At 38.3% G+C, this 16,775-nt stretch overlaps 1 protein-coding gene across 1 annotated transcript in view; it reads right to left on the reverse strand.

Moving 5' to 3' along the window:
• Positions 1 to 16,775, reverse strand: part of ROBO2 (roundabout guidance receptor 2) — a 1,042,455-nt gene that overhangs the window by 1,003,931 nt on the left and 21,749 nt on the right. The window contains exon 3 of the mRNA XM_074532752.1: positions 13,292 to 13,408. Within this exon, the coding sequence (XP_074388853.1) occupies positions 13,292 to 13,394 (103 nt within the window). The 5' untranslated portion in view covers positions 13,395 to 13,408. The remainder of the gene's footprint in view (positions 1 to 13,291; positions 13,409 to 16,775) is intronic.

The raw sequence follows: 16,775 nt of genomic DNA on the forward strand, positions 1-16,775 counted from the left end.
TTACAGCTACTAAAACAAGCTCTACATAGCATGATACACCAGGATTTAATGTTTGGAGAGAGAATAACTGGGAGAATAATACAAGATATGTGATACATGTATTCAATTCTCCTCAATAATAGTTTTTGTTCTACTTAAAGATAAGAAACTCCACTGGACAGCTTTACTGTGCACTTGGATGCATAGAAGACCATTTTCTACTGTATTTCAAACAGAAAGGATCTATGGACCACAGCAAGAGAGAGAGGACACCCAAGGGAAATGCTTTTGAAATTACTGTGTATTATCAGCTAGTGCAACAAGCTAAGTAAAAGCTGAGTTAAATAAATGGATTTTCAATGTTTGTGGCTAGAGGCTTCTGAATCAGAATACCTCAGTAATTAGCTCAGATGAAATTTAATTACTCATAGAATTACCAATGTCTTCATTAGTAACTGGCCCTTTGGTATGGATTATCACATAAATCTTTTCCCATACTATCTCTAATTGAAAGTAAACAAACCAAAGCCTGGTGTAAACCCAGTCAACATACACAAATTAGGGCAGTATTTATGCTAGATCTCATTTTCTCTGAGCTCCAATACCCATTTCCAGTGCCTCACAGAGAATCAAACGTGACAGTAAATGCTTGGCTGGTCCCCTGCCAAAACCCTCCGTGGTGACTCCCTGCCCAACTTCAGGATATAAATGGATAGAGCAGATCCTCCCTCTCTGAGGCAGCCACTTGGCCCTAATCACAGGCTTTGTGTTATGAATTAAACATCAAGACCTGTGATCAAGAGAGCTTGGGAAGCTCCAAGGTGGAGCAGTGGTGCAGGTGTGTCCCTGTTCTAGAGTGCCACAGCCCTGTGCCACCCCAAGGGAAAGCCCAGGCACAGGGAGATGTCCTGCTGGGAAGCTGGTCACCCTGGCAGCTAAGCCAGACAGCACTGGTCTCTTCATGGAGTGGAGTTTCAGACTGCTGACACATGGATATGGCTGTACTTGAGCAAAAAATCCTCTTTTGCACCACTCTGTTCCCTCAAAATAAGCACAAAATCCACGCAGGGCAGAAAGGAGGGGAGCCCCATGCAGAGACCGGAGATGCCAGGTGCAGGAAGTGACAGCGACATCCCAGCGTCAGAAGGCAACCAGCCAAGTACTTCTGCTCCAGGAGAGTGTTCTAAACACCCAAGGTCAGGAGTCACCACTTTCAGACTGATTTGGTTCAAGGGCCTGGGGAGAAATAAATGCTATGTCTTATTCACAACTTGGCCAAGTTGATCAAAGAGCAGCTTAGGCAATGGCATTGCTCCAGGCTCTACTAATACTGGACATTCAGGAGACAGGACACAGCATTTGGTATCTTCCCAGAAATACAAGATCATTTCTAGGACTCTAACTTCCTTTAAACACAAGCATACCTTCTTACCCCTCTATTGAAATAATATTCACATCCTGTCCACTGCATCCTACATTAATGGAGGAAGACAGAAACATAGAAAATTTATATTAAGATTATTTAAATAATGAAATTCTTTCTGTTCATGGAGTTATCAATATCATTTATACATGTGTGCAACGCAATAAAGTGAATAGTTTTATTATATGTGCAATTTCTCAGCATGATACAAGAAAAAGCTCCGCCAAGGAAGGGGCCTGCAGCCAACCTCAAAAGAGAGCCATAGAATGGTTTGGGTTAAAGGGGCCTTAAAGATCATCCAGTTCCAACCCCCCTGTAATGGACAGGGGCACCTTTCACTAGACCAAGTTGCTCAGAGCCCCAGCATGGCCCTGAACGCTCCCAGAGATGGGGCATCAATGATTTCTCATGGGAATTTATGCCACTGCTTATTTCAGTTTATAATCCAAACATAAAGCAAACCATATTACCATATTCACAGAATTCCTTTTGCCCTCTAAAGAAAGGAAAACCCCCAAGGAGTTCCTTGGAGAAATGACGTGATGTTAGATAACATACTGGCTGCCTCCATCCACATGGATGTTAAATTTGTGTACTTCCACAAGGAAACTTCTAAGACAGTGAAAACAAAAGTTTTAAAATACCCATGACCATCCTTTATATGCATTTCTACTACAAATCTGACTAACTTATGTCTTGATTTGCTTACAAAGTACTTGCAGCTTCCTTTGATATTAATTTGATTTTCTTTTTTTACCTCCTTACCCTTGGAGGAAAGTCATTATTACCTCTCCACAAGCTAAGCTAACCTAATACAAGTGCTCTAATGGAAATATCTGTTTTAACCTATGACAGTTATTACAGTGAAAACAAGAAGAATTAGAGCCATTTGTTTTCATGCTTTTACAGTGAGAGGAGACTGCTGCCTTCAGCAAGCTTGCAGAGCATCCTCAGTGAAATGCTTTCTGGACTTCACTGTGGAATTTAATTAGAATGCATTACTCTCCAGCACCACCTCAGCCAGAGCCACCTCTTCTAACAACTGCTCAGTAACATTTTCACAGTGTTAATGTATTTAGATGATCTGTATCCAGCCTTAGCAAAATATGCCTCACTGAAAGCTCCATACACCTTGAAATACAGACTCTCTTGAACAGGTGTGCTAGAACCTAATAATTTTATGCTGATTCTAGAAGTGCTCCATGTATCAGATTTAGAAAACACTGAGGAATAGGCAGAGTTTCTTCTTTTTAAGAGGGAATAAATATTCATTCAAAGACACACAGTCTGTTATCAGAAAGTCACAGGCCTTTTCAGTGGCCTTGTAAAGAACAAAAGACCCTATTAACAGGATGCAAAAATGCTGATTTAGGAGCCAGCTGGGGTAGACAAAATAAATCACTGCTTTCCCTCAGAGCTGATGTCAAGAAAAACTGCACACAACAGAGGGCCCAAAAGCGGTCAAATGTGTTGCTTTTGAACTATATTCTTATCAGAATTGTAGCAAATTCTACATATTTAGGCTCTGTTAATAAAAGGGTAGCTGTCCATCTTATTTGAGGGCTTACAAAGTTAAATCTTGCAGGGGCTCACTTACACGCGGCCTGTGTGCATGACACCCTTGTTCACATTTACCCTGCATATCACTCACTTTTAGCTGGAAATAGTCAAAATTAGCTCTTTAAAAGGGTTTGGGTGAAGGAAAGAAGAATTTCTCATGTAAAAAGAGAGCACCAAAAAATCAAGGAGACAAAATGATAAAGCAGTCTTTGATAGAAGAAATAGATGCATCAACTGCACACAACTATTCTTGACTACTGAAGGCAGATTTAGTACTTATGCTGTTAAAAACAGTAACAACACAAAGCCACATGCAATAATAGAGAAGACACCTTTGGCATACAATTTAATTTTTCTGACTCGTGGTTGTAAAGCTCTTTTTCATCAAGATAAAATTCCATCAGAGAGGGGGGCCAGCTTGGCAAAATATTCACAGCTTCAGAGATTTGATAGAGAGCTAGAGCACCAACTTGCCTGTTTAGCTGCATGTGCTGTGAATTCAGAATGTTTAGGCACACTGGAAGCTAAAACAAAGGATTCCTCACAACAAATACCTCACTCCAAACACAGGGTCTACAAAAGACAAAGATTTGGAGGAGTGGGGGATTCTAAAGCTTCCACAGCATTTCAAATCAGAGATAATGACAGTGACCTGCCAGATGAAGTTAGCAGTTTCACAGGAAGCCTGTCATGCTTGTGTTTATTTTTCTCAACAGACATGTATGAGCCCATGCTGTGTACAGTGGCACTTCAAACACAGCATCTGCCTCCTGATCTGTACAAGAATGAACATATTTGTTAAGCTCATTCTGCCGTTGATGGACAGCCCAGTGAAACAATCACAGTTTGCCTGTCACACACACACGCATAAATTAATATGCAAAGTTACATTTAGAATTGCAAATGCCCTCCCCCTCATATTTTTAAAATGGTCTACAGAGCAATAATAATTCTAGTTCTACCAAATATTTCTATTGCAGAGGTGCCTGCCCATATTCCTGAGCTGCCTCTGCTAGCTGAGCCCGCTTTGGGCAGAGAGCTTAGCACAGATGACCTTTACAACCTCAGCCATTGGGAGAACACCTTACCTCTTTCTACACATTGCCCAAAATCTCATATTTTCTGCTTCAACTGAGATTTTAAGGAAAAAAAGTGAAATTACTTTACCCTAGACACGTGTGGATTTTGACTCAAGTGGACAGTGCTGAATATAAACATTCTGAAACCTGAAGCCCCATGTTTCTCAAAGTTCTCTTGGGAACTTTATCCTAGTCTAAACCAAAACATCTAAAAGTTTTATAGCATGTGATTTATGAGTCTTACCATTGAAGACAAATTTTCAAAGTGCACTTCATGAACAGATCTCTCGTGTAAATGGGGTTATTCATTCATTTCAAATTAATAAATAATAAAATCATGTAGCAAATCAAGCCAGCAGGAAAGTGCTTGGCACATACACATATATCTGTATCTGCAATCTTACAATATACATGAAAAAGAATTGCCCTAGGCTACTGTTCAATAACAGGGAAATATCAGAGGTTTTATTACTGGTAATGATCAATGCCAGAGCTTTTGAAAGAAACAGATTTCAGAAAGATCATAAAGAGCATGGCATGCTTTCAACTCTTAACTATGCAACATAGTATTTCTTTTCAGTGAAATAAAACTTCAGTTCATCTCAATAAGATTTTTCTTTTATGGTTGAAGTATCTCTATTTTTTTACCTGAAATTAGCAACAGAAGAAAAACTATCACATGTTATTTCCCTACTACCATATTATTATCCCCTATTTTTAACACGGACTGAGAAAATTAAAAATATTCATTTTCACATTTAGACAGGTGTAAACAGCTAAGAAATAATCTGAATTTTCTACTACCTATTAGAATAATGGAAACAACATTCTTCCCCATGTATTTTTAATCATATGACCCTACAACTATGAAGCATAGTCACCAAGCAATGAAACATCATTTAGCAAGATGAAAAAGCTGTGACTTATTTTATCTGATCCAGAAATGAGCTGTCAAAGTTAAATTGTTATGTAATTAATTGTGCATTTGCTAGCAATTTTTAAACTGTGAATGGAAAACTGTTCTGAAATTGCAAGTCACTGAACACTTTCATCTAAAACATGAGATAATTCTTTGAAGATCACTTTGCATGAACTGAGTGTTAATGAGAAGTTCCTCACTTTAATAAAACGTCACCCAATAAGAGAAACCAAACAATTTTCTTTTTTTAAAAAATATTTCTTAGACAGCCCTCACTGGATGGATTCCAGAATTGGTGTTGAGGTACAGAGAGATTTAAGACCCCCAGATAATTCACTTCCAGAGTGAGCATTGAAATGGCCTCCTTAGTTGTAGGCACAAATTGCAATTAAGTGATTCACATGCAAGGCACTGCGTAGGACACTGTGCCTTTATATTCCTACAGATCTGCAGGTAAATGATCTTGGGGTGCTCCCAAGTTCCTCCAGAGCAGAGCTAGAAGAGTTATTGATGACCTTTTATCTTTGTTTCACTCTGCATGCCAAGGATGCCACCTCCCCCTGCCCCTTTCTCTGTCCTCACAGGATTCAGTAGCTGACCATCACTTGTTCTGGCACATCTTGACAGTTTTCCACAGATTTTTTTTTTTTTTTTTTTTTTCTTTTGGAAGTTGAGAATTGGTGTCCCAATAGTAAAGCCAACCTGAGAGGACTTTTACTGCCTTTCTTCCAATTAAGATTTGCCATTCCAAAACCTTTATGGTGATTTATTTCTCCTGAAGAAGTGAGGATCTAAACACAGAACAGCAAGTGGCAGCAGGACAAAAATAAGTATCTGTTCCCAAATATGACACTGGAGCTGAAGGATGAGAAAAGGCTGAATTAATAGGAAAATAACTATTAATGCTGGAACCCAGACTTGGCATCCTCATCCAATAAAGCTTTCACAGCACTTATTCATAGAGGGATCTGATTTTAGAAAGGCTAAAATGGCTTTGCTGTTGGGTTTGTCTGTTTTGTCTTTTTAATTTTGTTTTTCAAAGAGATGAAGCCCAAACAAAGACTGAACTGTAAAAGAAACCTTGATTAAAAGAAAATATATTTCAGCCCAAGATACCAAAAAAAAAAAACCTGTTTGAACTATGAGTTTCCTGCAATATCCTTTTAATGGTTAAGTTCAAGTCACCAAGCTCTGATAGTTCATGGTTATGGTAATTTTTACAAAGAAGTGGATAAAATAAATTAACAAAGACAACTCAATACTGAAATACTTTCATTTAAAATCCAACATAAATAAAGCTTCAAGCTCTATCTCAATAAATATACATTAGGACACTTAGTACTTGTACACGTTCCAGGATAAAGTGTTTTATATTACATGCATTGTATCATTCTCATTACTGCCAATTTTTATTTCATGAAGCCTACTACCACAATGACTGCCAAGAACATTTTTGAAGCCTCATACATTCTGTTAAAACATCAAGAACACCATATTTTCCAAAATGAAAGACTTTAAATTATATAAAATGAAACTTTTTAAATTGTATGAAGTGGTGGTTTTATTCATATCCTGTCATCTAATCAGCAAGTTTGCTTTTTGGCAAGGAAAATAAACATTGGGTTTCAGGTTAGTGCCAGGAAAATGATTAATTCCTACACAATGGGAAGGGAGTCCTAAACCACCTGGAACAAAACAACAACACCTTGCCACAGCAGCACCACCAATTGTCTGCATCATCCAAACTTGTTTCCAGGTGATGACATCTTAAGTTCTCAATTACACACACATTCATTAGAAAGTTCTCATTATTCAATGCTAAATCTTCCTGGAAAGTTTGTTGAGAATTTAACCTGTTGCAAATTGCAAATGCTGAATCTTCTACTTAAAACAGAATCACATAAAGCATGCACCTCATCTCAAAAACATTCTTCCTATATATCTATTTATGGCCCAATAAACAGCACGATGTTAGAAAAAAAATCCTACATCTTGAGTAGCATTAGGCCATTAATTCAAGCATTTAACATTGTTTCAGTGTCTCTTAATTTTTCATGTAATAAAAATATAACAAATTTTGCAACAAAAGTTCTACTAGGAAGGCAAAACTACACAGTACCCGCTCTCATCCTTTTCACTGATTTTTGGTTGCTTAAGCTATGAAAACTGAAGGCTAGCAGTGTTACTTGTGCTCTTTTTGCATGGAACAGGAGGCCTTTTTTTATTAGGTATTGCATTCACCTCCTGAGCCAGCTCTAATTTCCTATGCATTGCTCCCCAGTATGGAGCAATTATTTTCCTGCTCCCCATAGAACCTTTTCAGCAAAACCTGGTTTTTCACCTCAGGTGCAGACTAACAATCCTGGAGGAAAACAGCAACAGAAAACACAGTCCACAGAAAAGAAATACTTTTCAGGTCACAAGAGAGTCTTGCAAATCTTGTGCAAGTTCATGCAGATTATTATGAGGAAAACCTACATTTATTCTTAGAGAGTTCACATTTTGGATGAGAATTCTCAAGCTCTTTTTATTGCTTTATCACTTTATACAAAAACTTCATGAGTTTTTGTCACTTCAGTAATAAGAACCCTTTTTTCCTCAACTACCTAGCACTCTCACCACAAATTTTCTACTTCCTCATTAGTAATGGCTATTCTGCTCAAGTTATATCCTCAAAAGCTAAAAATAGTTTTACCTTTTGTTGCATGATTTGAAAATTACATTGTAGTAGACTCGATAATGATGATGTCTTATATTTAATTGTTTGCTGTTTGAGTTACCTTGGATCTATCTGAAATAGGCAAGACATGAAGTGTGTTCTTATTATTGGCCACAAAGAGCAATGTCTGCATGCTTAATAACTTGTACTTTTTGTCAAATTCTATGAAGATGAATTCTAAAGAAAAAACACAGTATTTGTAGGTTGCATTAACTGTGCAGTGTCTTTGCCTGGAAAAAGGATTTATGACAAATGGAAATATAATTGATTGAAAGCAAAAAATGCTTTGTGATCAAATTGAAATTCCACAGCTCATGCAGAAGCTCAGCTGCATTACAAGGTGGGATGTGCAGCTGCCTTTTTTCAGATTTCACCTTTCCATTAGCCAGTACCTGAAGTGAGAATACCTTAAGGACTCTCCTAATTTCTTTTCCATCAAGAATGTCTGCAAAAGGTGCTGCCTCAACAAATTAAGATCTCTTTTTTAAAAATGTAATATATTATTGGTTAACAGCCCTTTTTTCCCCTTTTTTTAAAGCTACTTGCCAATTTTAAAGTGGCTATTATTAACCATTCCATTAAAAACAAAACAGATCCTCTCTTCAAAATACAAGTGTTGCTATCCATTAGCAAAGCTGCATAATGCGCAAGAGAGAAAGGTTAAGTACTAAATCTTGTTCAATTGCTATAAAAAAACTACTGGTACTTTGATAGGGTAAAGGTACATGCTGATATTGTGCTTTCAAATGTATTTGGAAACATGATCATGAAAGAAGCAGCCATCACTTTGCATTAAGGCTGATGATTCTTTCACTGAAGTTTCAATACAGGCTGCTAAACCAAAAACAAGACTTTGCAGTTTAATTTTTATCTTTTTCATGAATAGGTGTATATACAAACCACCTTTCCACCTACAGCATCCAATTTACAGAGACAGCAGTGAGAACATGAGTTTTAGATGCATCATTCACACACATTTCCAGCACAGTACACCTTGGCCTCAAAACCAAATGTTTTGGGTTTGTTGTTTCCAAAAACTCACTCAAATGTCTCTAAGTGCCTTCACACACCTACAAACAGTGAGGATACAAACACAGGTCTAGCCCCATGATTACTTATCTTCTTTATCACTTAACTCAAATATCCACTAGAATTCCACAGTGAGGAAGCACCAAGACAGAAGGAATAACAGAAGGAGTAACACAACAACAACCAAAGCCTTGAGAACTTTCGTTGCCCTATAAAATTATTACTGTATCATCTGAATTTATAACAGGTGGTAGTGCACAAGCAAAGACTGCTTAAACTTGTCACCTGGGTTTAATCTAGATTTGGAACCAAGCACAGGTCTTGCAATTAATACATTACCTGCAGCTTTGCACATTCATTTATACAAAGGTGAGTTTGAAAGACTGATGCAAGAGGACTGATTTTCAGCTAGCAGAAGTTATAATAATACCAAAAACCTGCAAGTCAACTGACATCAGACACCCAGAACAGATCTCAACAGGCTCTGGATGGCCTGGGTGACCTGGGAGCTGGATGTGCACAAGGCTGGCGTGGGCAGCACCCCTGAGGCAGCAGTGCCACCTGGATCCTACTCCATGTCACCATTGGGCTGCTCCTCTTCCCACAGGTGGTCCCACGCCAGGCTACACACATGCACTTGGTAGATTTGGCAATGCTGAATGCAAATTATGGCACCACAGCACCCATGTACCATTTCAGGATTAGCTGAGCTGTGAAATTGGGAATCAAGACTCTTGATTTCTACACACAGTTATTTCTCAGAGTTTTACATTTTTTAAAGTCAAAATCACTGCCAGCCATTTAGTACCATAAAACTGTACATAAGTGTATGTATGTACACACATACACTCCATATATACAAAATAATTTTCCTTGTCAGAGAGACAGCTGAGCTAGAGAAAGGCACTGACACACAGCTGCTCTAGCCCACAGCAAAGTGCAGTGGATGGAAATAGACACCACAGCTCAGTCTTCATAGTCAAAACACATCACTAAGGATGGGTTTGGGAAGAAATATAAGGTATCCTCAATCTGCCTTCCTTCCTACTGTTTACAAACCACAGTAATCTCAGGACTGAGTGAAGACTTTGTTGTTTTTTGGAGTATGTTTTGAGGAACATTTGGGCTTTGTCAGCCGCACAGACAAAAGAAGGTGAAATTGAGGCAGTTTGAATGCTTGTCCTCAGCTATAAGCACTCACCTTATGACTGAAGTCTAGCAAAAACTCACTTTTCTCTGTTTCTGAAGGCACATTGATATTTACTCCTGTATATTCCAAGTTAGCCATAATGCTGCTGCCTGCTTTATCATCAGTTAAAGTCCCAAAATGCAAAAAAGAAACCAAAAGCATTACATACTTACACACAACACTATTTCAATTCAAAAGTTAAAGTGCTTTTCCCCCTTTAGGCTTGTGTTGGGGGAAAAAACAATCAAGTTCCTGTAGGCAGGGGGGTCAGAGCCTGGCCAGCCAGCAACACCCACTGCTTTCTAGCACATTGTTTGAGCTCTGAAGCCTCTTGGCTGTGGCACATTGCAGAGCCTTTGTGCTTGATCATTAAATAAAACGACCTGTCAACACTGCACCCTGACAGCTCTGTAAAAAAAAGGATTTGAAAAAGGCACATCTTGGGCAGGAAGGACACATCCAAGAACAGCAGCACTGCTGCTGTGTACTTCAGAGAGCAGACACTGTTTTATCCAGCATCTCTAGAGCTTCAAAGAGAGCACCTGCTTCATCTCCACAGCAGTGAAATTCCAGGTATTAAGCAACATTCCCTTCTTTTACAAGTCTGAACATTATTAGATTCCAGGACTCCTTGTTCATCTTCTGTCTTAAATATCAATACTAACACTATTTGTGGGTATCACTGAACAGTAATTGCCTGCTTATTGTTCAAGTAACTTCAGACTTCCAGATATAGGATTTCTAAGTTTACCAAGAAAAACAAGTCTGTTTCAAAATACTCTTCAAATTACTCAGGGCTCAATGTTAGAGAGAAGTATTCTTCTCAATTTACTTATGTATACAAAATACAGGCCAAAACACATTTACTCCTCTGAAGACTGAGGAGTAAACCTGCAATATTCAGGTATGTGAGAAAAGCAGAATGGATGCAAAACACTAAAAACTACACATATGTCTGTTGTGGTAGAGTGGAAAATAAATTAAAACAGTTTCATCCTTACTCCAGTCTCTACTGGACACTTGCACTGAATGGACTGAAGTGTTTAGTCCTAAGCTACACATGAATAGAGGAAGATGCAGCCCCATGGACTTCAAAAACCAGATAATTCTTGGGATGGGTTAATGTGTAAAAAGAGACAGATAGAAAGAGCTGTTGGAAAACAAAGGATTTTCAATTTAAGTTTACTATTCTGATTGGAAATGGAAGTGGAACAAATGTTGATTTCTTTCTAACTTCCATAGCAACCCACTCACACTGAAGTTATGTGACTCAGAAGCTGTTTTCTTTAAATGCAGCCATATGGCTTTTAAACACTTTTGGTTCTATGCCCAGATACAGAATCATTATTTCTAAATTTTATTGTCCTGATAGTCTCCAAATAACAAAAATTTGTAATTAATATGAATGTTACTCAAGTTAATCAGAAATTATATTTCTCAGGCTCCTGCAAAGCATGCCCAAAGGGCTTTACTTTTTACTTTAGAAAAATAAAGTGTTAACAGAAATCAAAATTACAGATATGTCCAGAAACCCAGGTTTTGCAATTTTTAAATACCCTGTGCATGTAATTATACCAAAAAATGTGTTCCTTGTTTATAATTTACTACTCCATTGCCATTAAAAGTTCACATTTCTCAAGTGAGGGTTCAAGCAATGCACAGCAGTTGCTGTACATGCATGCTCAAAAGTCTACACTACACTTCTACCAGAGTACAAAGTCTACAAAGACTAAAACACACTAAAACACTTTTTTTTATACTAGACTTACTTAGAGGTACTTAATATTCAAAAGCTGCATTACAACTTAAAGTTATTTAAAATCAAAGCAAAATAACATGATCATGGTCCATAATCCTTTTCCTAATTTTAGGAAGACATTTTGCATTCTAGACTGTTTTGTCATAGTAGTTTCATTTTTCTACAATTTGGTAGTTATTAGGTAGTTACAATTCAATAATTATTAGAAAACAGAAACACATGGAACTACATGACTAAAGGTCAGCTCACAGATCAAGACTTGTTATCACAGAGGGTTTAGAACCACATAAAGAATATGTCACAGCCCAGGTGCCCTCACATCACCCACTTGGAAAACAAACTCTTTCAAGATGTTGTAGCTGTGTTTCTTTCCAATGCCATTAACCAGGATTTCATAAAACTGAAAAATTTACCATTTCCATCACATTTTAGCACAATACCACAAAATAGCCAGTCCTCAAATATATCTGGTTTTCCAGTTCAGTGACTACAATGTCAAAATGGACACTTGAGAAAAGCAACACCCCTTCTTGTACAAACACAATTTATATCACAGAAAAGCTGGCTGCTACCTGCAAAACACTCATGACACTTTCCTCCTAAAGTCCTACACAGGTTGGCTTTTAGGATCTGTGGAGGCAACACACAGAAATGCCACAGAAGTTTCCAGCAGAACTGCAGTGCACAGTTGCCATCCAATTCCAACCTCTAAAACTGCACCAAGAACGAATGAACACCATTATCCATCCAACAGCCAAGAACTCTTTCTGCAACTCAAAAATGCCTCTGGAAATGAATCACACACTGACCAGCCCCATGCTTGTAGTCAGAGACTGGAGTAATAGAGAACAGAGAGGCTCTAGCAAAAAACATTTAGCATTTTCCACACTTGAGGAGTAAATTAAGGATGTGGAAATCTCAGCCTGCCTGTAACATGTATGTCCTGAAGGCCTGATGAAGGAATTCCTCAAAAAGGAATGCCTATCCACTTCTCTTTAATTTCAGCACCTCAAAATGACATTTTTTCCCCTTTCCCAGTTTGACAAAACACACAAACATCTTTTATTCTAAATGTATATTAAAAAGTACAATAGCCTGGTTTTTCCTCTCTTTTTAGCAGCTCTCAGATCAGAAATATGCAATAATGCTTCATTTTTCAGAACTGAAAACCTACTAAGACATTTTCTTTTGCCTGTCTGCTTCCCCACAGCTGTTATTATGCACCACCATCAGTGAGTGAGACAGGGGAAAAAAAGGAAAGTATTTATAGCATGGCCACAAAAGCCTTTCTGAATATTGCAGATATCACAGCCAAACAACACAAAGTATCCATGTCTATAATCTCTTAAACAGCTACTTCTGCACACCTTGAGAGCCAACAACACATACAAAGGGAAGATGCATTTCAAGGCACACTTCAATCACTGAGCACATGAAAACAGATTCTGGATAATCCCTGAAGGCATCAAGACATCATTTTCCAAACAGAATTAGACTTTTCAACTGAAGTCCTTCTGATTTTTATATCCCTATTTCTTGTCAGCTCTTCACAGAAGTTCATCCCTTGATCACACAGCCTTTTTCTCTAACCAGTGCCATGCCAATAGCAAACTGCAGTAAAAGATCTTCACTTACCTTGCCCTTGTCCACTGATCTGGTGACCCCACAGAATGGGAATTACTGCCAATATCCAGTGCATCTTCCCTGCTACTCTGCCACTTCCTTGTCTTCCAGCCATTGCATTATTGGATGCTACACAAAGAAATATTATTGAATGCTTTAGTTAGAACTCTTGGGAAATATAGCTTTGGGTGAAGCAAAGCAAAAAGCTCCCATAAATTTCCTCAGTACACATCTATAACTCTACTTTAATAAATACTCACTGGCAAAAAAGCTTTTTCATTCAGAACCTCCCTGACTGTTTGCTCAAGACTGTCACCTCATAGGCCACTAGAAAATCAAAATAAGCTGCTTTGAAAATGCTTGAATTTCCCTTTCATATAGAAAGCCTGAGCTTCACAAAAACAACCCAAAATGAGATACAACCAGGCTTAAAAGACCTGGACAAGCAGCACTTCACTGAGTGTCTTAGAAGTCTTATTGTACAGAATAAAATTTCCAGAGACGAAGCCCCTCAATTAATTTAAAATTTGATTTTTTTAATTTGCAATTTTAAAACATTGAGATGTGTCAGCAGTTGCTTCTCATTTTGGGCTTTTAGGAACCAACTATATCTTCCAGTCACCACATTTTTCATAATTTACAATTTTTTGGGTTGGAAGCAGTTTTAAAGCTCATTTCTTTTCTGACCCCTTGCCATGAGCAGGGACATTTCTCACTATCCCAGGGTGCTCAGAGCTCCATCCAGCCTGGCCTTGAACACTTCCAGGGATTGGGCAGCCACAGCTTCTCAGGGCATCATTCACCTATTTATTATTCCACAGCACACCTCCTCTTATAGCACTCTGACTCAGATCTGCTCCTTCAGAAGATCTGTTTAATCAAATACTGATTTGTCAGAACTGTACCAATTACACAGGACTGGCTGGAAAAAATAGAACTTCATTTCTAGTCTAAAGCATAGGCAGCTGTTACAGAAATTGTTATATGAATGTTTGGGAAATTTATCCAACAGGTGGGAAATCTTGCAGCAATAAGTAGCTTTTAAAAAGGTGGTATTGTAAAAACTTCTTGTGTTTTCTCCTATAAGGAGCTCTAAATTTTTTTTGTGAAGAGAATAATTAAAAAATAAAAACAACTTGGGAAAAAATCCAGGAAAAACACTGAACTAACAGAAGGGTGTATTTACATATTGATTAAGCCAATACCTTTAATATTACCATTGCAGTAATTTTTATTAAAAAAAAAAACTATTTTCCAAACTCATGGATGCATCCCCCATCTATAACAAAGGTTCAACTGAAATATAATCCATAATTCTCAATTCTGATCTATAATCTCCAGTGAAAAATATTTCTGCAACTTAAAGCCCCAGCGCTATTTACAGAATAAGAACCTAAGGAAGGCTACAAAAGCAGACATGTAGAACACTGCACTTGATTTTCTCTCTCTCTCACCTGGCCCCACCTATGGAGGGAAGGCAGGCAGGGGAAGCTCCTGCAAGAGGGGGTTTGGGTTGACTGGTTAAAGGGAAGGGGTAATTTTTCCTGTTTGTTGTGACCCTCAGACTTTCACTTTTGCATTTAATCAGTGCTCTAACCACCTGTGCCCAGATCCCAAAGTATCTGCCCATGCACCTCCTGTAGCTGTTCAGAACAAAACTTGTCTTTTGCTTCAAAACTGGTGGTGGAAGGTAACAGAGGAACCTCCCCATTGTCACAAACACCTTGATTTTCTTGTGAAGAGCTTGTTTGAGGTCCCCTAGAGCTGCTGTTGTTTCAGCAAAGCAGTGCCTTACCCAGCCAGTGCACACAGCTCCTCTCTGTCCCCTCTCAGGCATAGGGAGGGAAGAGAGAAAGGGATGTTAAAAAGCTTTGTTTGTTTTGGCCTTGCCTTTTTTTGGACTATTTAACCCCCACAAGAAAGGAGAAGCAAACAACTGAAAATGGTAATTCCAAAGCAAAAATGTAAAACAATAAATACAAATAAACGTCCTGAAATATACTCACATTAGCACAGCAAGGTCAAAGAAACAGTTTTGTAAAATCAGTGTCTTGGAAATGAGATGTTCTGCTTCATGAATATTCCTTCCTCAAACTAACAGACACATTCTTGATGCTCAGCCCAAGCAAACAGATGGTATTCAATTAGCTATTTACCTACTTTACAATTAATTAAAATGTCCAAGATAATTTTTGTTTTGACTGTATCTACAGAAAGCTAGAGTTGCACAAAAAGCTGGCATTTCTATCTACAGCCCTGCTAGCTGTAATATAAATATTACAGCTCAGAAAACATTAATATATCCAAAGGCTTTTTCCAAGGGCACATAGGGATAGAACAAGGGGGAATGGCTTCAGACTGTAAGAGAGTAGGTTGAGATGAGATATCAGGAATAAATTGCTCACTTTGAGGCTTGTGAGACCCTGGCACAGGTTGCCCAGGAAAGCTGTGGCTGCTCCATCCCTGGGAGTGTCCAAGGCCAGGTTGGATGGGGCTCTGAGCAACCTGGTTTGGTGGAAAGTGTCCCTGCCCATGGCACAGAGATGTTGGAACCAAATGATCTTTAGGGTCTCTTCCAACACAAACAACTCTGTGATTATATCAGAACCTCACCAGGAAACATTTAACTTTTAACAAAGCTTTTTGGCTGCAATGTCCATAACTAGCAGACAGAGAAAAACAGCAACCTTACTAGAGGGAGCTCTAGACATTGTATCTATAGTATTCCAATTAAGAACAAAAGAGCAAAAACTGTAAGGTTTTATTTTGGATCCAAGAGCCACTTTCTTCACAACACACGAACCATCCCAAAAAGAAAAAGTTACGCAGAATAGGCTGCAGGGGCTGGGTGAAAGCTGCACACTTCACAACAGCAGAAAACTCCAAGGAGAAGGAGGGAATCTAAGCCTTAAAGATATTATTCCTGTCATATTTCTTGTCTCCCATGAGATAATTAGTGGAGGGAAAGAAGCAAAGAACAGCAACTGACAAATGTGTAATTGAAAGTTCAAACTAGAGCTTCCATTTCCCAAGGAAAATTCAACAGGAGGTTTTCATTATAGAAGCAGAAAACAGCCCCAGATTCAAATCCATTAATCCCCTCTGATTCCTGAGTCTCACTTTTCACACAGGTGCAGGCAAACAGGTTTATCTCAGACAAACACACTTTTAAATTAAAGAACACCTCTTCTAACAGAGAAGTACATTACAGTAAGAAAGCTTAACTAGCAAGTCTGTAATTAACCTTTACAGCATCTGGGTTTACACTAGTGCTGCTTCAGTCCCTCAAGTACAGGAATAAAATGACCAAGGACAGAAGCAAGCCATCAATATGCCAAATCAACAGGAACAGCAGGTGCAACAGGTCTAGAGGGGCAGAAGGCAGGAAAAAGTCCTCTTTTTTCACCCTTCCTTTAGTTAATTGTAAGGAGGTGAAAAGAAATTACAATTAAACAAAAAATAATTTTTTAAAGCAAGTTTTTGTTGTTGCAAGGCC

This window comes from Zonotrichia albicollis, chromosome 2 (assembly GCF_047830755.1).
Source record: "Zonotrichia albicollis isolate bZonAlb1 chromosome 2, bZonAlb1.hap1, whole genome shotgun sequence".
Taxonomy (NCBI): domain Eukaryota; kingdom Metazoa; phylum Chordata; class Aves; order Passeriformes; family Passerellidae; genus Zonotrichia; species Zonotrichia albicollis.